A 23,181-nucleotide genomic window follows, 5' to 3' on the forward strand; every position below is an offset into this window, starting at 1 on the left:
GGGGCAACCACATCTACATGCAGTATTCAAGATGTGGGCATAACATGGATCTACAGAGAGGCAATATGATATTTTCTCTTATCTACCCCTTTCTTAATGATTCCCAACGTTCTGCTCACATTTTTGACTGCCACTAAACATGGAGTGGATGTTTTCAGCAAACTATCCACAATGACTCCAAGATCTCTTTCTCAAGTGGTAATAGCTAAATTAGACCCCATCATTTCATATGTACAGTTGGGATTATGTTTTCCAATGTGCATTACTTTGCATTTATCAACACTGAATTTCAGCTGCCATTTTGTTGCCGAGTCAGCCAGTTTTGTGAGATCCCTTTGTAGTTCTTTGCAGTCTGTTTTTGACTAACTATCTTGAATAGTTTTGTGTCATCTGCAAATTTTGCAACCTCACTGTTTACTCCTTTTTTCTAGATCATTTCTGAACACGCTGAGTAGTACTGGCCCCAGTATAGACCCCTGGAGGACACCACTATTTACTTCTCTCCATTCTGAAAACTGATAATTTATTCCGAGCCTTTGTCTCCTATCTTTTAACCAGTTACTGATCCATGAGAGGACCTTCCCTCTTATCCCATGACAGCTTACTTAGCTTCAGAGCCCTTGAAGAGAGACCTTGTCAAAGGCTTTCTGAAAATCTAAGTACACTATAGATCTAAGTACATTAGATCCCCCTTGTCCACATGCTTGTTGACCCCCTTAAAAAATTCTAGTAGATTGGTGAGGCATGATTTTCCTTTATAAAAATCAAGTTGACTATTCCCCAACAAATTATGTTCATCTATGTGTCTGACAATTCTGTTCTTTATTATTGTTTCAACCAGCCTGTCTGGTACTGAAGTCAGGCTTACCGGCCTATGATTACCAGGATCACTTCTGGACCCCTTTTTAAAAATTGGCATCACATTAGCAATCCTCCAGTCATTTACAAAGGGATATAGTATGCGATCATGTAACTAAAGGCGATAACACCATGGACAAGGAGACCAAATTAGGATTGCACAGGTAACCTTCATTCTGCATTTGCTAACTTGAGTGCCTATCTTTGCAAACGTAACATTCTTTTAACTTGAAGTTGTGTGCAATCCTTTTGGTTTTTAAAAAAACCAACTGAAAAAACAGATATTCCATCATGTGGAACCGAGAACAATGTAGGTGACAACAACAGAGCTGGAATCTTTGGATTCACAACACACATCTCTGCCACTTAAGCTAACAGAGTTACTGATGGCACTATCAGACTGTCATCATGTATATATGGGCCAGCCACTAGAAGTGGATAAGAAACACTGCTAATGGGGTTCACAGATATTTGCTGACAGCAGACGTAATGGAAGGTTTGGGAATTGTGGGTTACATTCCAGGTTCTGGAGGGGAGTTCACTCTAATGGTCCCCTCAAGCCTAACTCCTTTTGCCCCAAGCTCTCCAAGTTATACCCATCCCAATCGTCTCTTTGCCCTCCCCACCAGCTCTTTGTATCCTCCCTCTAGCTTCTCATCATGGTCTCAGTCTTCTCAGCTAGCAATTACTAGCCTTCCCTCGGAACAGCACATCTGAGTCTTCATTCCTCCACCTCAGCTCCCACTCCCAGTTTCCCTCCCCAGGCTCTTCACTCCAGTCTCCTTACTTCCTTACCTAACCAGTTCTAGCCCCCAACCTACCACTGGCTCCTCATGTGATCTCTCTTCCCTGCTGCAATGGCTCTAAATCCTAATCTTCCCTCTGAACTGATTCCCAATCCTGTCTCATACCCACATTTCCCTTCCCCACAGCTGTCTCCCACTTCTAGTCTCCTTCCCCTCACAAGGCGAGCTCTTACTTCCACAGTTCTATCTCAGCCCCCGTCTTCCTCCATCCTCTTATCCCAATCTACTCCCTCTACTGCCACCCATCCCAGGTCCAGTTCTCACCCCATCTTCATTCAAGTCAAAAGGCTTTTTCCTCCTTGCTGCCTGAGTGCCAACAACGGGAACACAAACTACAAAGAGAGAGAGTCTCCCTTTTTTGAAGTTAGTGCCACTGCAGCCAGAAGCAGCAACTGCAAGGTAAGTCTTGCTCAGACCCTGCCGCCCTGCAGAATTTAGCTGCCAAACTCCAACAAGACTCTATTGAGCATATATGATTTGAGATTTTTTTTTTTCCAAATCTTCAGAACTTGGGCAAATATGTGTGGTTTAATCACAGGAACAGCAAAATAAAACATCCAAGGCCAGGATGACACCCCTGCCAAATTTCCAGTCACTGTTCCAAAGCATGGTGCCACTAAACTTCTCAATGACACAGTTTTTGGATTTGACTTTAACATGGGCAAAACCATTTACTTTTTCCTAATCTTACTTTCACAAACTACTGAATCATTTTTGCTGAAACAAACAAAAAAACCACCCTGAGGAAGGCACCCAGCATGGGAAATTACAGCTCACATGGCTAAAATCTGGCATACTTATAACTGAGCTATTGAAAACAGGGTCTTTATAATCAGAATGGCTGTGTAACCTTAGCTAAAGATAGTGCTATTAGTACAGCATGTAACAAACTCCTTTTTGGACTAACAGCACAGAGTGTCATAACTCTATTTCTATATTTGTCTGTGTACATTAGGCTCTCTGAAAACCTTATCACCATAGTATACAAAAGCAGATAGTAATGGATGAGACAATTACACGGATGAGACAATTACACAAGTATATGTATATATACCATCTAGGTTTACATCACTCTTCAGATTTAAGATTTCATCTTGTAGAAGACTGCTTAAATTCCTTATGATAAAAATCATGCTGAAGGAATAATGAAGATGTGAATGGTAAAGTTATGATAGCAATATATTGGCATTTTAAAAAAAATGTCCTATGTCCAAAACTTCCATTCTGCATAACTACTTAAAGTTCTTCATTCAAAAAGAATAAATCTTTGAACTTAAAGGCCTCATTTTGCAAGCCTTTAATATGTTGAGTAATATATATATACAGTATATACTCGATCATAAGCTGGTTCATATATAAGCCAACCCCCCCCAACATGTATAAGTGAAAACAGAAAATTTTTATAACCTGACCCTACAATTCAGGGGTCAGCAAACTGACTCCCGAGCCATCAGGATAACCGCTGGGGGGCCGAGACAGTTTGTTTACCTTGAACGTCCGCAGGCACGGAGGTAAACCTAATTAAACAAGGTGTCCCGGCGTGCCAGCTGCTTACTCTGATGGGCCTGGACAGTAACTGGTGGGGAATTTTTGAGGGGGGGGGGGAAGCTGGGACTCAGGGGAGTAACCCAGATGACCACCCCCACATGATCCCACCCCTAGCCCAGGACCCCCACTCTCTCCCCATCCCATCCCTTTCCACCTTATCTGGGGAGGGCCAGGGGAGGATGTCTCTGACTTGGCTGGAACTGCTCCAGCAGGCTGGGCCTGCTCCAGCAGGCTGGGCAGCACGGCCACAGCCTGCTCTGGCGGCCACAGCCTGTTCTGGGGGGCGGGGCCGAGCAGCACAGTGGCAACCTGCCAGCCCCAGAGCTGCAGCTGCTTTGGAGTGTGGGGGGAGAGCAGCGTGATGGCCAGAAGCGGAGACACACTGGCCCCACCTCTTCCCTTCTGTCTCTGCTGTCTGTGCTGCCTCTCCTTGCTCCCTCCGTTGGGAGGAGGGGCTGTGTCCTACCTCTCCCTCTCTATACCCGTTCATAAGATGACGTCCTCTGGTGCTTCCCTTTTTTACTAAAAAAATTCGGCTTATGAATGAGTATATACCACTACTTCTGATTAAGATCACCACTTTAGATTATTAGAACAATTAAAGCTATTCAAATTTTCACAAGTGAAGCAGAGTGATGGGCCAGAAATTAAAAACTGAAGTCTCCAACCAACAAAGACTTGTGCGCACGCTTAACTTTATGCACTAGTGAGTAGTCCCACAAAAATCAATGGGACTATTCAGAGTGTGTAAAATTAAGAACATGCATAAGTCTTTGCAGGATGGAGGCTTCAGTTTGTTCAATGACACACTAGCCTGAATGTTGTCACTTTCTGATTCGCATATACTAATATTATCTCAGTTGACAATATTGCAGTATAAATGTAGAGGAAAAATACCCATTAATTTTCTTACTCTCTTAGGTGAAAACATTTTTGTCCATATTACATTTTGTAAAATTCTCCCTCACTCCTCTTCAAAAAGGAAAATAAAATTTTGGACAGAAAACTAGATCAGTGCCCATTTAGTTACCCAAGCAATTAAAATAAAACCAACATCATATTCTATTATAGACTAATTACATGACAAATTTCTGTTTTCTTAAGTTTCAGCTATTACTGAGAGTAACAGTCTCAAACTTGCATTTTAATCTTGTCATGTGGGTTTCCTTCCAACTTTAGGCAACTGACTTTCTCCACACAAGTTTTTTGGTTTGTTTTTTTAAATAGGAATGGTAAAAATGAAATTTATAAATCAAACTTGACTAATTGATCAGAGATATATATTGCTTGTAAAGCTGCAACCCAGAACAATTCTTATAAAATTTATGGTCACATTATTTTAAGCCCCTGAAAAAGGAGTTTTAAATTGGGAAGTATGATATAAACTCCATTATTGCGCTAACACTAAGGAAGTCCCCAGATAGTGACTGAAAATCTTATATAAAAGGCTGTACCACTAACATCCAGACACACACCACTGCCCAAGCCCTAAGACAGCAATATATATCCATTTTAGTACAATGGACTGACCCCACTTCTATCCCACTCCCTCACTGTTCTTTTGATATCCACATATCACAACTTCACATTTAGGCTTGGAAGGATTAGATTCTTATCGGTGTCAGCCAACGTCGATTTCTCCATACACAAACCCTTAAAAAAATTTTTATATCTATAATAATGGAAATTCATAGATAGGCAAAGAAAGAAAAATAAAGTTTGATAACTTATTGAAGTCTGATTTAAGGATATTTCCTTTGTATATTTTGATGTGATAATTTTTTCCAACAGTGATAAAGCATTAACTTCTTTGAATCTCACCAGCTGTCATTAAATTGTTTGACCTCTTCCATAATTTTCCACAGCTGTGAAAATTTAAGTAGATAAAAATCTAAAAAAGCTTTACAAAACATAAATATCCCTCAAAATTAAAAAATAAAACTCAAGTTCTGCCTACCCTATTTATGTTTAACTATATTCAGCTAAAAAGTCAAGACTGGCAAACGAACTCAACAGGGGATGAGGGGACATTAAGCTATTGCTTCTCTTGTTGCAGTGAGGTGCCCTCTCTTTTAAAAACCTGACAGATGGACCTACCCCAGTTGCTTAGGAACTTTCATTTTCCGAGGCTTTTTCTCCTTCTCTGTGCCCTCCTCTTTCCGCTTCCGCTTCTTAATCCCATGGTCCTCTCCTTCTTTTAGTTTGGACACCTAAAGAATCAAAAAGGTGATAGCGTTACCTCTGCTCTACAATGTTTTTATACAATAATAAGTGCTTCAGCCTCATGTCTAGCAAGTCAGAACCGACATCATCACTGTTAAGCAACTGGATTTAAAAAAAAAGGGGTGAAGGGCACTCCTTCACCTGTTTAGCCCACCAAGAGCTCAAGGTCTCAATTACATATTTTCTTATGTACTTTCTTTTTGCTTCTCACCACTTCAGATGACAAATTAGACATAAGTGTTCTTAGACTAAGGGCTTGTCTTCATTACCCAGGTGAAGTCAACCTACGTTACACTACTCCAGCTACGTGAATAAGGTTCCACCCTTGTGCTATTGGAGTGCATGTCAATACTTGAATATTAACAACAAATGTTTTTAAAATTAAAAAGATACGAGATAATGAGACTGACATCACCTCAGGGGTGAAAGTAATTAAATTCTTATCGGTACGGGGGCTCGACTCCGAGCCTCCGGAGAAAAGGGCAGGGCTTGGGGTCAGCCTCCCCCAGCCACCCCATCTATACTGCCTGGCCCGCACCACCTAGGGCTCTGGTGGTGATTTAAAAGGGCCCAGGGCTTTGGCCGCTGCTGCAGTAGCAGCAGCTGGGAGAGCCCCTTTTAAATCGCCGGCCCCAGGGCACCTTCCCCTTTTGCCACCCCCATTGGCAGCCCAGCCAGTAGTCCCTGCCAGAGGGTCCTTTGCCACAGCAGCGCTTTAATGTCAGCTGGGTACGGGCTGCTACTGGCTTCTTACCGGTATGCCGTACCAGCTGCCTTCAACCCTGCATCACCTATATCTCTTTATCAGCAAGCTTTCAGTTTCTCATTTTGTTGTAGCCAGATTACAAAGCCTTTCCTGATTTTCAAAATCAGCCATAAATTCCAAGAGGAAAAGAAACTAAGATCACTTGCTTTAGGTGGCCTGTGCTTTTTGTCCTCTGCAAAGTCTTCATCCTCTGAATCAGATGCTTGGCGGAATTGCAATGTTCCCGTGTTGATGTAAAATCCTCCATATTTGGTTGTCAGAGATGCAGGAACCAATTCATCATACTGGGCAGGAAACAGAAGAGTCAGGTAATTAACCAACATCTATCACTTTATTAATAGGAAACAATTCACTTATTTAAATACAGTCTCTGAACATGAGGTATTAAACACAAACATCTTACATAACTTGCTAGATTTCAAATCATAAACATACCAGGCTGCTGAAAAGTTATTTATCAAGGCTGTGGAGTGCTAGTGTCATAGTATCAATCCACCGCTTTTGAAGCAACTAATAAAAATTCATATTTGGGAGAAGGCCAGGGTCACCACACTGTTGATGCACACTATCCATGGAGTGGCAGCAGTGGCACACCAAAAAACACCACCTGTTAGATGTCCTCCCGGTTTTATAGGGACAGTCCCTATATTTGGGGGTTTTTCCGTATATAGGCTCCTATTACTCCCCACTCTCTGTCCCGATTTTTCACACTTGCTGTCTGGTCACCCTATTAGGAGATGTAACAACAGTCATCTACGTCAATATTCCATTTCTGACAGTGTCTACTACCAGAAGGTTCAGATGACGGTACATGAAACCATATAGCAGCCAATTACTGAATAACCACCCAAAGGTCAACACAGAATATTTCTTCACAACTCTATCAGTTACTGGGTGACTTGCATACTGCAATATGCAGGTTTAATATTTAGTATACCTGGATTTTTTTTTCAAAATCCTACTAAGATCTTGGCCTCACCAAGATGCGCTAGCCACAGACTCCACAGATTTATTATAAGTTGAATAAAAATATCTCCATTTATCAATTTTTAATGCATTTGCATTTCAGTTTCACAGAATTCACTCTTATTTTTCTAGTATGAGAAAGAATGCCCAATTTACCTTCTCTATACCATTCATTTTTTTTGCATGCCTCTAACATGATCCTCTCTCAATTTCTCTTTAAATGGTCCTTATCTTTCCATGCCTCCAATTATTTTCATCACCTCTTCCTAGACCCTTTATTTCTGCTATATATTTTGAGATAGGGTGACTAGACAGAACAGAACATTGCAAGTAAGCGGGGGGACACCCATGAATTTATGTGCAAGCTTTATAATATTTATAATCAATTTATGTAGGGGTTTTATAATATGTTCAGTATTATACTTTTAATATTTTTTTTTGAATCTCTGCTCAGTGTAATGTTTGTTTCACTGAGCTGTCTGCAATGATACCCAGGTTGTCTTCTTGTGTAATTACACTTAATTAGAACTCAGCAGTGTCTCTGAATAGTTCATATAATTACTTCCACCGTGCTTTACTTTGTCAACATTAAATGTCATCTACCATCATGTTGCCCATTCAACTGGCCTAGAGAGTCATCTGTAGTGCCTCATTATCTTCTCAAGTAGCCTACAGAACATAAAAGTTACCATCTTACCATTCCTAGCTCACGAATGTATCACATACCACCAATGGTAGCATAAAACACTATACCACCTGAAAATTAACCTTATGCAATATAATCATCGAAATGTAGGGCTGTAAGGAACCTTCAGGAGTCAAGTCCATCCAGCTCCCTGAGCTGAGGCAGGACCAAGTACAACCAGACCATCCTTGACAGGCCATGTTGGTAACTATAGATTTATTCCTACTCTGTTTACCCTCACTCAGTCAATTTCTTGTAGATATTTTGCTAGCAGTGTATGTTCAAGAAGGCTCTGTACACAGAGAGTAGCAGTCTTGTTGATTCACTCAGGAACAACATTCCATAGAGTATCATGAAAGAAGTGCTTGCAAGAGGACTAGAAGAGTGGGGCATTGAGCAGTAGCATGAAAGGACAATGAAAATGAGACAAGCACGTTAAGATTGATGAAGTGGAAGAGGGAGTGGAAGAGATGAGATGGTCATCTTGAGGGGTGAGAAATGTGATTCTGGTGACAGCATTTTTTATGGGGAGTGGTGAAAGAATGGGAAATCTGTACAACACCTGTGACTACGAGTCCAGAGAGAAGACATTTATAATACCTACGAGAAAAGATTACAAGAACTATCACAACTGTAGTGTATAGAGACAGACAAATGGATTCGTGAACTATTTTGAAAGAACAAGAGACAGCATTTGGATGTGCCTTAGAGGTATTAGACATAGGAGATGGAAAAGTCAAAGGTGACCTCAAAGATACAGGCCTAAGCTACAAGGAGATTGATGCTTGTCAAATATGAAAGAAATGGAGAAAGTGGCGGCTCGCAAGAAAGAAAAGGAATTGTTCTCTGCCTATGTCAGCTTGAGCTGAGACACATCAATAAAAGGAAATGTTGGAGACAGGCGAAGATCCAATACTGAACAGATGGAGACAAATTAGGCGCTAACAAGTGAATGAGAGTCACTGGGATGGAGATGGTAACTGAAGACATAAGAGCATATGAGATCACTTCATGAAAAGAGATAAAATGAGGAGGGGAAAAAATCAAGAACAGAACAATGAAGGATGAATAATAAGACAGAGATGGTCAACAAAAGCCAGGAGAGGTAGGTCAAGAATCAGGAAAGAACAGAATAGCAAAAGCCTAGGGTGACTAAGATGTGAAGGAGGGTATGATCAATGGTATCAAAAGCAGTTGAGTGCTAGAAGGAGGAACATGAATTAAAAGATCTTAAGATTTGACTAGGAAGAGGTTGCTAGAAGCCTTGATGACAGCAGTTTCAACGAAATGAAGGAGGCAGAAGTCAGACTGGAGGGGATCCAGTAGGGAGTTGGAGATGAATGTGGCAGTGTTTGTAAATTATAATATTTGATAAGGTCATAGGTAAAAAGAGTTAAATGGAGAAGGCACTGGAGAAAAAGGCAAGAGGTTAAATGAAGATGAAGGAGGACACAAAAGTGGTGAGGCAAAGGAGGTTAGGAGGCGAGAGGGAATGGGGATCACTGGAGCACACTGAAGTCACAAGATAGATAATGGAAGTGGGAGGGGGAGGTAGTGTTAGAGGGAGAGAAAGTGGAAGACAGGTAGAATGAAAGGCAGAGAGAGGTTTAAGGTGAGAATCAACAGTAGTAACAGGCAACAGGGACTTCAGGCATAAAAATCAACAAGGGGAGAACTTGTAGTGGAAGAACTCCATGCAGCCACGTAACTTTCTTCATAGACTCAGTGATGCAAGAAGATAAAGGAAGTTGGAAAAGAAAAGGCTGTGAATGATGATTATCTTTTAAAAGATGGAGTGGGCATTCCACTGGGAACAGGAGTAGATTTAGTGAAGTTGGAATATGTAAGGTCAAAGGAATGGGGATGCAAGTGATGTCAAGGGCAAGAATGCAGGGAGATTGGAGGTACCCAAAGTTGGGACAAATGTCATCCCAGATAATGTTGGCAGTGAGAGAGAAGAAAGCAAAAACAGGGAGTGAACTGTCTGAGGGTTGGGAAGGAAGTGCTGATATGAGTGGAGAAGAGAGTTGTATGAAAGAAGTGGGATGACAGAGAAAAGCAGGAACTATACCACAGAAAGTTAGTCAATCAACCAGACAAACGGAAATTTAAAGGCATTCATTCAGTATGTATAAAACCAAACAAGTAGAATGTAAACTATCCAGTGGTTGAATAAGCAATCAAGCAAATAGCAAACAAGATCAGTGAGACACAGATGGACAAAAATATACCAGTTGATGTTTCAAAAGTGGCTTGTGAAAGAGTGTCAAAGAGCTTTTTGAAAGCCCACAAAAATTCATCCAGCTCAAAAAAATTCTAGTAGACTTGACTTTCCTTTACAGAAGCTATGCTGGTTTGTAACCATCATATCATGCATGCATAATTTATAATTCTATATTTAATTTTCTTTTCAGCCAGTTTACCCAACCCAGAAATAATGCTAACTGATCTATAACGCTCATGATCACACCAAATGACTTTTTAAAAAAATAGGTACAACATTTGCTAACTTTTAATGTTCCACTGTATTAGCTGATTATGTGATTATATAATCTTGGGAGTAGCTTAACTATTCCACTCTGAAGCTCCTTCAGAACTCTTGGATGAAAAATATTTGGTCCCTCATCAATTTGTTCCTCCTTGTTCCTAATGCAAAGGAGCCGAATGATTTCTTTGAAATGTCCTAATTCTCTTCATTCGCTGTGAAACTAGGGGAAAAATTCTTATTACAGCACCATAGAAGCTAAAACTTTAGATATGGTTTTCTGACGAGAAAAATGAAGAGCAACTAGCAAAATACTAAAAAAAAAAAAAAAAAAAAAAAAATTGCTGTTAATTTTTAAGTACATCAGAAGCAGGAAGCCTGCCAAAAATCAATGGGGACACTGGACAATCAAGGTGCTAAAGAAGCACTCAAGGAAGACAAGGCCATTGCAGAGAAGCTAATGAATTCTTTGTATCAATCTTCATTGCAGATGATGTGAGGGAGATTCCCACACCTGAACCATTCTTTTTAAGGGCGGAAATATGAGGTCCTGTCCCAGACTGAGCTATCAGTGGAGGTGGTTTTGGAACAAACTGATAAACTGAACAGCAATAAGTCACCAGGACTTCATGGTATTCACCCAAGAGTTCTGGAGGAACTCAAATATGAAATTGCAAAACTACTACTGTGGCATGCAACCTTTTGCTTAAGTCAGCATGTATCACATGATAGGAGGATAGCTAATGTGACACCAAAATTTTTAAAATGCTCCAAAGGCGATCCTGGCAATTACAGGCTGTTAAGTCTAAATTCAGTACCAGGCAAATTGGTTAAATTTATCATAAAGAACAGAATTATTATATAGATGAACATGATTTGTTGGGGAAGAGTCAACATGGCTTTTGTAAAGGGAAATCATGCCTCACCAATCCATTAGAATTCTTTGTGGGAGTGAACAAACGTGGACAAAGGTGATCCAGTGGATACAGTGTACTTGGACTTTCAGAAAGCCTCTGACAAGGTCCCTCATCAAAGGCTCTTAAGCAAAGACATGAATAATGAGATAAGAGGGAAGGTCCTCTCATGGATCAGTAACTGGTTGAAAAGACAAGAAACAAAGGCTAGGAATACATGGTCCATTTTCACAATGGAGAGGTAAATAGCAGGGTCCCCCAAGGATCTATACTGGAACCAGTCAGGTTCAACATATTCATAAATAATTTTGAAAAGGGTAAACAGTAAGATGGCAAAGTTTGCAGATGATACAAAATTACTCAAGATAAAGTCCAAAGAAGACTGAGAAGAGTTACAAAGATCTCACAAAACTAATGAGCAACAAAATGGTGGATGAAATTCAATGTTGATAAATGAAAAGTAGTGCACATTGTATGTATAGTTGAGATTGTGTTTTCCAAAATGATGGGGGTATAAATCAGCTGTTACCACTCAAGAAAGATCTTGGAGTCATAGCAGATAGTTCTCTGAAAATATCTACTCAATGTACATCAGCAATCAAAAAAGCAATGTTAGGAACCGTTAGGAAGGGGCTAGATAAGACAGGAAATACAATGCAAATATATAAATCCATAGAATGCCCACATCTTGAATATTGTGTGCAGTTCTTGTTGCCCCATCTCAAAAAAGGCATATTAGAATTGGAAAAAGTACAGAGATGGCAACAAAAATTATTAGGGCTAAGGAACAGCTTCCATACGCAGAAAGATTAAAAAGATTAGGACTATTCAGTTTGGAAAAGAGATGGCTAGTAGCGGGGATATGATATGTCTATAAAATCATAAATGGTGTGGAGTAAGTGTTATTTACCCCGTCACATAACACACAAAGAAGGGGTGAACCAATGAAATTAATAGGCAGCAGGTTTAAAACAAACAGAAGTCAACCAGTAGAACTCATTGCCAGGGAATGTTTTGAATCCCTAAAGTATAACTGGGTTCAAAAGAGAATTAGATAAGCTCATGGTGGATAGGTCCATTAATGGCTATTACCCTGAATGATCAGGGACACAACCCTATGCTCTGGGTGTCCCTAAACCTAACTGCTAGAAAGTGGGACTGGACAAAAAGGGATGGATCACTAGATATATTTCCCTGTTCTGTTCACTTCCTCTGAAGCATCTGGCATCAGCCACAGTCAAAAGACAACATACTGGGCTTGATGGATCACTGGCTTGAAGCAGTGTGGCCAGCCTTAAGAAAGGCTGTCCCTCTCTTGGGTTGCGGACTCATTCTCAAAAGTTAAAAATGAAATTAATTGCTCATGACTGTTTAAAGGTAGTTCTTTAAACAATCATGCATGCTAGTCATTCTGTTTTGGACTATTGTGCAAAGGCTCCTTATTTTTGTTCTTATATTTAGCATGTCTGAATCTCAGTCAGAAATATTTAGGTTTGTCTCTAATGTAAGAGAACTATAAAGTCTCAGTTCTGATACAGCCGGAGCACTGCTTTACTGCATTATATCCGAATTCATGTTATAGTGGGTCAAGTTATATCGGGGTACAGGTGTATTTAGATTTCCATTAACTGTGAAAGTGTCTTAAGTTTTTCACATTGGTTTAATATACTCTTCTGCACCACATGCTTTAAGATTACTTGGCTCAGGGCCATCAGTACTGCCTTCTGGTGATTTAGGATTTTATTTTTATTTAGTTTAATTTTAAACCCAAGGAACTCAGAGTGATTTGATGTTTTCCAGACATTTCTCTTTGTAAAAAAAGGTCAACCAAGTTGGTGTGTAAGTTTTTTAAATACAGATGTTTAGTTTGGAAATTAATATTTGGCACTATGTTAAGCTTCCTGGCCCTGACAGCACCAAAGGCTTCAGTTCAGTAAGGTACTTAAACATATGGCTAACTTTAAGCACCTCAGGTGTCTCAGAGTCAATGACATTGCTCACGTGCTTGAATTTAGACACCTGTTTAAGTAAATTGCTGAATCAAGTACTACGGAGGCCCTTTCCCTTCTAAAAGGGAATCAAATTACACTTTATAGAAATAGCAAATAATTAAATTGTTGTTAAATTTTACTATAAAGCCTACTCAGGCTCACTTGGCAAAAACAACTGCCTTTGAACTATCTGACTGTAGTTTGCAATACAGCTTTATTCTTCATCTTAAACTAACTGTCCACGACATTTGCCAAGTTCTAGAAGTTACTATACCACCTACTTTGTCCTGCTTGGGGGGGGGTGGGGGGAAAAGAGAGAGAGTTACTTGCTAGTAACTGTTCAAGACACACCTTAGTGCATTCACACTCCTAGGATATGACACTCCTGGCATCAAGGTACAGATGTGCCCTGAAAAGTTGTGTCTATTGAGAAGTGGTCAAGAGAGCTCGGGTGAGGGTAACAGTGCACTTTTTTAGGCCTTGTCTACACCACAGAATTGTGTTGACAAAAGTTATGCTGCTTCAATTAAAGTACTTTAATTAAACCGCTGTTGCATGTCCACACTACGATCCTTGTGTCTGGCAGCAGAGCACATCCACACTAGCAGCTCTTGCATCGAAACAGAGAGCAGTGCACTTTGGGAAGCTTGCCCACTATGCAGCTGGCCACAGGATACTTTGAGAAGGGTTTGCAATGCCTCCTGGGGCAAATACAGTGTCACATGATGCAGGTTTCTCAATCCCATCATTCCATAGGCATCCTACTAGATTGCCAGCTGCTTTTCACCTGACGTGTATGGGGGGAAGAGAGAAAGAGATCACACGTGTAGGAAGGAGACAGCATGTTTTGGGGAAGCATGCGAGAGATTGTGTATGTGGGGAGTGTATATGTGAGAGACAGTGTATGTTGGGGGAGAGTGAGTCAGCAAGCTGTCTTAGTTCAGACAGCAGCCCAAGCAACCAATCCTGGGGGAGAGGGACACCCACCACCATATCAGTCCCCAGCTTTGCTTAGCAGCCTCTTCCCCTAACACTGTCCCACCACCTGCCCACTCTGCCTGACAGCTGATTTCACATTAATAGTTCTGTGATTCCCTTTGAGTTCTCCCACAGACTCCTAAGATACCAGGAGCTGCATCCTCATCAGCTCTGAGAGCTCTCCACCCTGAGGAATGTCAAAGTTTCCCAGAGTTTTGAAAGGGGAGGGGCATAGTGAGCAGAGTGGTCATAGTGGACATTGTGGGATACTGGGGGAGGCCAGTTATGTTGACGTAATGAACGGCAGAAACTACACTGATGCTTTGTCACTTTGCCATCAAAAGAAGCTTTGTGGTATGTACACCTCCACTGTTTCGTCAGCAAAAGCTACTTTTTGCCGACAAAACTGTGTAGTGTGGACACATCTCCCAACCGCAAAGTGCTGTGTTATGTATGGCTCAGATGTACAGGGGAAGGTGGAGAGGTAGCATGAACAGAGGAAACTCTAGGAACCAGAGCGACTAGTAAGTAACCTTTTTCTCTTTGAGAGCCTCGGAGTATTCTAATTTGCAGATCATCAAACAGTGCTCTATCAGAAGTACATCAGGCAAGGAGTTCTTCACTAAATGTGCACTGTAGCACTGCGTTCCAAACTATGCATCAGAGCATAATGCTAAATCCAAGGATCAATGTCTGTGAAAGTATGCACTGAACTTAAAGTTGCTGCTCTGCAAATCATGACATAGTGGGTCTTGCAGAATGAGTATTTAAATCAAGGGGTACTGGTTTCCTAACTGACACGTAGCAGCGTTCTATGCACCACCTAGCCCAATATAAAAGTCTATTTGGTAATAGGTTCTACATGGCATTTCTCCCCAAATGCTACAAATAGCCCATTAGTATTTTCTAAAAATGTCCTTTTTTTAACACAAAAAGAAAGTGCCCTCACTACATCTACAGTATGTAGACAAGATTCTTAAGTGGGAATGGGATTGGGGGGAAATACATTGAGATAGGTGGAAATTTGAGACCACTTTATGCATGAAGCTGGAATGGGGCTTGTCTTTGTGCACTAGTATACGTTTGAGTGGCTAACAGAGCACTGATCTCATGCTTCTAGAAGGGACAATACCTATCAGGAGGGCTAGTTTTGATTAAAAAATGTTGAACAGGCTTGTGCAAAAGGCTCATACAGAGGGCCCATCAGCTTCATTAAAACGAGATTTAGGTGTCATGAAAGGAGAGGCAGGAAGTAAATTTATCATAACTTTAAGGAACCTGTATACCATCAGATATGAGAAGATGGATTTGTCCCTAACAATTGCAAGAAAGCAAATATTGCTGTCAAACAGACTTTTATGGAGAGTATGGCTAGGTCCTGAAACTTAAGATGTAGGAGGTACTCTATAACTGCAAGGACCTCAGCTGGAGACGGAGTGAGTCCCTTACCTATGGCCCAGACAGTCAACCGTTTCCATTTTTGCATATTGCATTTTAAGATAGAGAAGATAGAGTCCTGGATTGTAAAAGGACATCTGAACCCTCCAAAATCAAACTGTCCACATTTGTCAGGTAGTTAGCCTCTGCACTGCAAGATGGAACATCTCTGAGCTGGGATGCAGAATCTTCCTTTGCTATTGAGACAAACATCCAGAGACAGAAGGCAGCAGGTATGGTGGTTCTCTGGGCCACTCGCAGCGCTAATGAGGCCACCTTGTGGCTTTTAATAGGATGTTGACAGTATGACCTGATTTTCTTATGACCTTGAATATCAAGAATGGAATGGAAGACATATAGAAGATGTTGGCTCCAGCCCAACAGAGAAACATCCTTAAGAAGGTTTTTGTCTCAGAGTGCACTTGTGCAATACACTTGGCAACTGGTCTTTTGTTTGGTCACAAATCTATTATTGGTTGGGCCCATCTGTGAAATAGCACACTAGCTCTGCTGGATTCAAGCATGGCTTTTATTGATGATCCTGAGACTTCCTGCAAAGCAAGTCCTGCCCACACGTTTGCCTTGCCTGCAAGGCAAAGAGCTACTGAGCGGCTTTGGATGCACCACAGCCAAAGATATTTGTGAAAGCAAGAAGAGCTACAAATATACTCCTCCCTATTTGCTGCTGTGACACAGGACAGTGGTATTGTCTGTAAGCATGTGTACTACACAGTGCTGCAAAGATAGCTGAAAGGCTCTGAGAGGCCACCAAGCTGACCTAAGTTCCAGTATCTTGATAAGAAGTGTAGATTCTCAAGTGTTTCCTGGCCTATGTCCTTGGCAGTCTTGGTAATGCACACCCCAGACCAGACTGGAGGAATTGGCGAGGATTACAATGTTAAGGGAGGGGACAGCAAAAGGTATTCCCTGGAGGACATGGCCCCTGTGAATTATTTGTATTGCAGTACTGTCTGTTCCCACTAATGAAGCTATTGGAGCACTTGAGAAGGAACAGTCTCCTTTGAAGACTGTACATTTGGCATGGCCAGTGGTGTAAAAGTCTCATGTTCAGACAAGCAAAGGGTGTGACAGAGTGATGAAACCATCAGGCCTAGTAGTCTTAGGGGGAAAAAAAAAATCACGTAGTACATACTTGTTAATCCCTGAGAATTGCTGGAGGGTCTTGAATTTGAAAACTTTGTGGAAGAAAGGCTCTGGCCTGAGTGGTGCCCAGGACTGTTCTGATTAAAATGGATTCTTCGTATAGGTTGAAGTGTCAATTTCTTCCAGTTAACAGTCACAAAGACTGGAAGGAGTTGCACACGTAGTGATCTCTGAGGAGAGGTCCCTCAGTGAGTTAGCCCTCAGGAGCCAATCATCCAAGTACGGGTAGACAAATATTCCTTGGTGTCTGAAGTGTGCACTAGCTACTGTGAGGCACTTGTTGGGGCTGTAGACAAGTCAAAAGGAAGGCCTCTGAATTGGTAGCATCTTGTGCCCCATCTCACATACCTGATGTGAGCATGTTTGATTGCCAGATGAAAGCAGGCATCCTTTAAATTGAGGGCTGCACACCTATCCTCTGGCATAAGGAAGAGATGTTCCCTAGAGAGAGCATCCTGAACTTGAATGCTTTTATATATCTGTTTTGGAACCTGATGTCAAGGTAGGGTCTCAAAGTTGCTCTTGTTGGGGATCAGGAAATGGATTTTAGTCTCACTTTCCCTGAGTTTTCCTGCAGACACTGTTCACAGTGTCCCACCTCTCTGACTCACTTCTTGAAAAGGAAATCAACTTCTTCCACCAGGATTCTCTTATAGGATGGGTGTTTGAAGAGAAAAGTGAGGGTGGCGAGGCAGTCATGTGCAGAACTAGATGGAATCTGTCACAAATGGTGTTCAGTAACCAGCAATCAGAAGTAATCATGCAACAGATGCTGCAAAAAGACAAAGTCTGAAAGTGTGAATGAATGGAGAGGAGATGCAGACTGGAGGCATGGTACACGACAAACATACAGTCAAAATTGCTGTTTAGAAGCTGATGTTGATGGCTGTGAGGATGCACAGGGAGAAAGCCTACTTCTATACTGCTGAGGTTATTTGCCAATAGCAGGTTTAAGAGATGGCTGATATCACTTCTGGTTATGTATCCCTTGGTGTTGCCTAGGAGCTTATCTTTGGAAGCAAAATGACAGGTAGAAAAAAACCTCAGAGTTGAGGAAGAGGACTGTGTTAATTGTAGGGAGTGGAGAGTGGCCATGATCATCTCTAGGCCTTCATCATTTTGTCACTAAAAGTGGCAGTGCCCTCAAAAGGGAATTCCCCAGCCCTCCCCAGGATTCAGGTACAAGACCAGAAGCCCTCAGACAGAAGTACCTCCCAAGAGCCATTCCTGTGGCCATTTTCCTTGCACTGGCATCTAAGGCAACCCAGGCTGCTCTTCAAGCAAGCATACAACTATTGGTGACAACAGTCTTGGCCACTTCCTTCTGTTCCATGAAAAAGGATTCAAGGCTGGGGCTTGTGACATCAAACAAAGCATAACTGTAGTGGGACAACACAGCTTTATAGCTGACCACTCGAAGGCCTATTTAACCAGGTAAGTAAAGCTCTCCTGCCAAAACATCCATGTCATCTCTCTCTGACGAGAGTGTTGCACTTACGTGTCCTATAAGATGCCTTGTTGCCCTTAAATCTCCTATATTGCAGATACAATCATGGAGTTTGCCAAAGGATGCTGCTGCAGCAGGAACTGATGTCTTTTAGTACAGGGTATATCCGATCATTATCTTGGATACAGGCAGGGCCAAAAAAAGTAAAAATAAAATGAAATAATTTTGGGCTGCACTGAGAAGGCTGAAGCCAATAGGCAGAGGCAGTTTCTCCCCAATCTCCATCTGTAATATGTTCAACAGGGAGAATCACAGGATTTCTCCAGTGCTGTGATCCCTGCTTGCAGCTAGCTGGAGTATTTGCCAGTACCCAATAGTTTCTGAAACATTTATTAGTCAGAAGGGAAAAAAGAGATGAAGCATTAATCTGATCCTCTAGTGAGGTGCCATCTGTATGTTTCTCTAATGGTGATTTATACGGTTCCTCTGAAGAAATCTCATTGTATTTCTCAGACTGTAGGTGGATTACCTGCAGATCTGAGGAATCTGGTAAAAGCAAGGAAGATTGCATTGACATTAAGTGAGGAATAGAGATGTTAATAAAAGGACTGATGCTAGAGGAGGACACGGTGCTGAAAGAAGTATTGGCACTGATGTCAGTGTGAAGGTCTATGCCAGAGTTGATCTTGCAGCCTCCAGCAGGTCCTTCATGGAGTCCCATATGTAGGGCCACAAGATGAGGTGAAGACTGTCTGGATCTGAGGCAAGGAATGAGGACCAGAATCTTGAGGTCAAGTTGAGGGACCCTCCAGCAGTTCCAGATTGAGACTGGAGAAGTCAGCAAAGTCAGGCAGCAAACCATGCGGTGGGGTGGCTAGTAGCCTCCATGGTGGATTCCCTACTCGGACACAGAGGTCAAAGTTTTATCAGAATCTGAAGCAATGAGGAGTCCAGTCGGTGCCGAGATGTTTAGCTCTAGTGGTATGCAGAGAAGAGGTGACAGTTTAAGTACTGTTTTAAGTGTCTTCCAGGCCTTCCAGAATCGAGAGAGCACTTCCTCCTTTTCTTCTGCTTATGTCTCTCTTGTGGGAGATGTACTTCCTCTTCTCCTTCCTTTTAGCCAGATGGGCCTCTGAGTGGATCGCAGTGCCAAGACTGGGGCAATGGAGGATAGGTCTGGTGTCAGAGAAGAGGGCAGTGGTGCTGAGTGAGGGTAGGCACCCAAATGTAGGCTTCCTGAATCACCATCAAGGTTACTGGGACCTGAATAGATGGTGCTGATTTGGTCATTCAAGTCACTTTTAGTTTAGCCTGGTTTGGGACCTGACAGGTTCCCAAGACATGGGAGGGGGTGTCTTCACTAAACTGTCCTATGCTACTCTAAATTAACAATTTTCTTGTAAATATCAAGCTAGACTAAGGGAAGTTCTAGCCTGAGGAGATGAAAGCAAGTTCACTTTGCTCTCTGTAGTGGCAGCAAATGAACAGAGGTGGGTGAGAGCTGGCTGACTTCCTTTAAATAGGGCAATGAAGTCATCTTCATATGAGATCTCCTGAGCACCCCACAACAGACACTGCTATTCGAGGCAGTTTCACAGCTCAGTAAGAATGCACAGTGGCCCTCAAACAAAAAAAAAAAAAAATCAATTGTTCCTTGTCTTTCTAGCTATTCTAATTGCATCTGAGCACATAACTATCACTAAAAAGCCCAGACTTAATTTCTGCCTCTAATTAAAGTACTAACCAACACCACATTCAAATGAGGCTTTGCATGACATATGTCAACCAATGCACTTCTCTTGGGTCCAATTTCCTTCTCCTTCCCTCTGGCTATGACTCACTTCAGTTCTCTTTGCTCCATTCTCTCTCAAGCCTTCTGGCCACCTTCCTCTAGGAATAGCAGCTCAGTACTGCTGGGCTTGATAGGACTCAGCCTATACCCAGAGCGCTGCTATTGCCTTTGTACTGCAGGCAGGAAGCCCTACATTTTTACTTGCCTGGATAGCACTTCACTTATCCCGAGTAACAGAATTTCCCTCAGCCTGTTTGCTCCCTTGATTGCCTCATATTCAGTGAATTCTTCACAAGTTTACTGCTTCTGATATGCTTAAAGAATTTCCTGTTATTTGTTTTTATATCTGACTAGCTTCTCTTCAAATACTCTCTTAGGATAGGTCTACCCTGCAAGTGCTACAGCAGCACTGCAGCATGGACACTTGTTTCAGTGACAGAAGGGTTTTTTCTGTCACTGTAGTAAATCCACCCCCTCGAAAGGCAGCAGATAGGTTGATGGAAAAATTCTTCTGTTGACCTAGCAATGTGTATACCGGGGCTTAGGCTGGCTCAATGGTGTGAATTTTTCACACACCGTGTGCAACAATAGTTAGACTGACTTAAGTTTCAGGTGTAGACTAGGCCATAGCCTAATTTCCATCTAAGATTTTACCTGGACTGAGTTAATGCTTCTATTTACTTCATTTCAACTGGATGTCTAGTTTTTGAAGTTTAGGTTAAATAAGCTATTGAACCTTGCTGTTAAACTATACCTGCTTATCACCAGTACTCCTTATGTACTTACAGTAACTCCTCGCTTAACGTTTAGTTATGTTCTTGAAAAACGCAACTTTAAACAAAACGATGTTAAGCAAATCCAATTTCCCCATAAGAATTAATTTAAATAGGGGGGAGGGATTAGGTTACAGGGACACACACAGTATAAGTTTTAAACAAACAAGTTATACTGTACACTGCAATGATTATTGTGAAGCTTGGCTGAGATGGTGAAGATAGAGGGTGGAAGAAGGTGGGATATTTCCTGGAGAATGCCTTACTGCTAAATGATGAACTAGCATTTGGCTGAGCCCTGAAGGGTTAACACATTGTTGTTAATGTAGCCTCATACTCTACAAGGCAGCATGAATGGAGGGAGGGGAGACAGCATGGCAGACAGAGACACAGAACCTGTCTGTGGGAAACAGAGAGCTGCACATTGCCCCTTTAAGTATGCTGACACCACTCTAAGTACATTGCCTTTAAAAAAAATCAGGAAGTTGAGACAGAAGCTGCGGTCAGCAAGCTCTCTCCATCCTAAGCCCTGTCCTGTCCCCACCCTGCTCTATATGGACAAGGAGTAAGCGGGGGGCATGAGGAGGGGGACACCCAGACATTAGCCCCCCTATACCCTACACAGCAAGCAGGAGGCTCTTGGGAGCAGCTCCAAGGCAGAGGGCAGGAGCAGCACATGATAGTGTGGGGAGGGACAGCTGAACTGCCTGACAATTGGTAGCCTGCTGGGCAGCTGCTGCTCAGGGAACTTCGGGGAGCAGGGAGCTGATAGGGAGGCTGCCCACCCACCCTGGTTAAAAGCCCCCACCAGCTAGCTCTAATGGGCTGCTCTTCCTGCAAGTGGTGGACAAAGCAGGTGGCTGCCAAACGTTATAAGGGAGCATTGCACAACTTTAAACTAGCATGTTCTACAACTGATCAGCTACTAACAACAAAAAAACATTAAGGGGATAACTAAGTGAGGAGTTACTGTATTTCAATAACAAAATGTTTAAAGGTAATGAAAACAAGGTGATTGTTTTTGGAGGAGAGGAGGAGAACCTAAATAAATATTCTTCTGAAGTGTTGGAAAACCAAATATACCAGCATTTTGCCGGAATGGGAGACCTAGTCAAACAAAGCTGGTCTAATTTCACTAACAAAGCTGAGTGAAGTATGATAAAGTGAACTATTGCATCAATAAGGAAGTCAATTTGATTTTTAAAATCACTGGGTTTTAATAATTTATGGGATAGTAACAAGGCAAAGAATTTATTTTAATATACAGTGAACATTTGATCTTCTGATGCAATGATGCCTGTGAATGACCATAAAAATTAATACAATAATAGTTTCTTGGGTGCCTGAAGTCATTTGTCTTTTGGATTCATATCATGCACACAGAATAAAAAGTATGTTCCCCTCACCCTCCTTCAAAATAAGTACCGCCTCACGTCTTTATTGCTGCTTAAATGAGATTTACTCACAGCTTCAGAGTTATCGATGAAAGGGTCTGTTTCATCATAGCCATAACCTATATCAATCAGATCCTGCAAGCGATCCTTTCGATGCTTGTGACACTTTCCACCCTGCAAAGAAAACAAAACTGTGGTAAGCCAGTCTGGGAATCACACTGTTCTGGTATCAAATGAAGTCTGTGAAACAGGAACAGGAACCCTGGAACGATGGCTCAAATTTAGGAGACTACTAATCAGATAGAGTTTTTCACCTCTTGGACACTTGGGACAACTCTGAACTAGTGAATATAGAAACCAAAAAGCCATTAATATCCAATGCCTATATTTTAACTTATGCACAAAATTAGTTGGTGGTATGTGCAATTCTTTATAACATCCACACCAGAAACCACAAACACAGTTGACATTCAAGTTGACCAAATGGTGGTTGATGCATGAAGGGACATATGAATCTTTATCGCATCTGGCACGTAAATATCTTGCAATGCCGGCTACAACAGTGCCATGTGAATGCCTGTTCTCACTTTCAGGTGACAATGTAAACAAGAAGCGGGCAGCATTATCGCCTCCAAATGTAAAAAAATTGTTTGAGCAATTGGCTGACCAAGAAGTAGAACTGAGTGGACTTTAGATCTTAAAGTTTTACATTGTTTTATTTTTTAAATGCAGTTTTTAGGGTTTTTTTAAAAACAATTCTACACCTGTAAGTTCAAATTTCATGATAAAGAGATTGCACTATGGTGTTTGTATTAGGTGAATTAATTATTTCTTTTGGTTTTTTTACAGTGCAAATATTTGTAATAAAAAATATAAACTGAGAACACTTTGTATTGTGTTGTAATTGAAATCAATATATTTGAAAATGTAGAAAACATCCAAAATATTTAAATA

The 23,181-nt window shown here is 41.5% G+C and overlaps 1 protein-coding gene across 7 annotated transcripts in view; it reads right to left on the reverse strand.

The window, feature by feature from the left end:
* The window catches only part of UBN2 (ubinuclein 2), a 114,162-nt gene that overhangs the window by 76,872 nt on the left and 14,109 nt on the right, over positions 1 to 23,181 (reverse strand). For all 7 annotated transcript variants that reach the window (XM_030547949.1, XM_030547959.1, XM_030547967.1 and 4 more), the window contains exons 3-5: positions 22,300 to 22,401; positions 6,348 to 6,485; positions 5,310 to 5,422 (exon numbers count right to left, since the gene is read on the reverse strand). In XM_030547949.1, the coding sequence (XP_030403809.1) occupies positions 5,310 to 5,422; positions 6,348 to 6,485; positions 22,300 to 22,401 (353 nt within the window). The remainder of the gene's footprint in view (positions 1 to 5,309; positions 5,423 to 6,347; positions 6,486 to 22,299; positions 22,402 to 23,181) is intronic.

Source organism: Gopherus evgoodei, chromosome 1 (assembly GCF_007399415.2).
Source record: "Gopherus evgoodei ecotype Sinaloan lineage chromosome 1, rGopEvg1_v1.p, whole genome shotgun sequence".
Lineage (NCBI taxonomy): Eukaryota > Metazoa > Chordata > Testudines > Testudinidae > Gopherus > Gopherus evgoodei.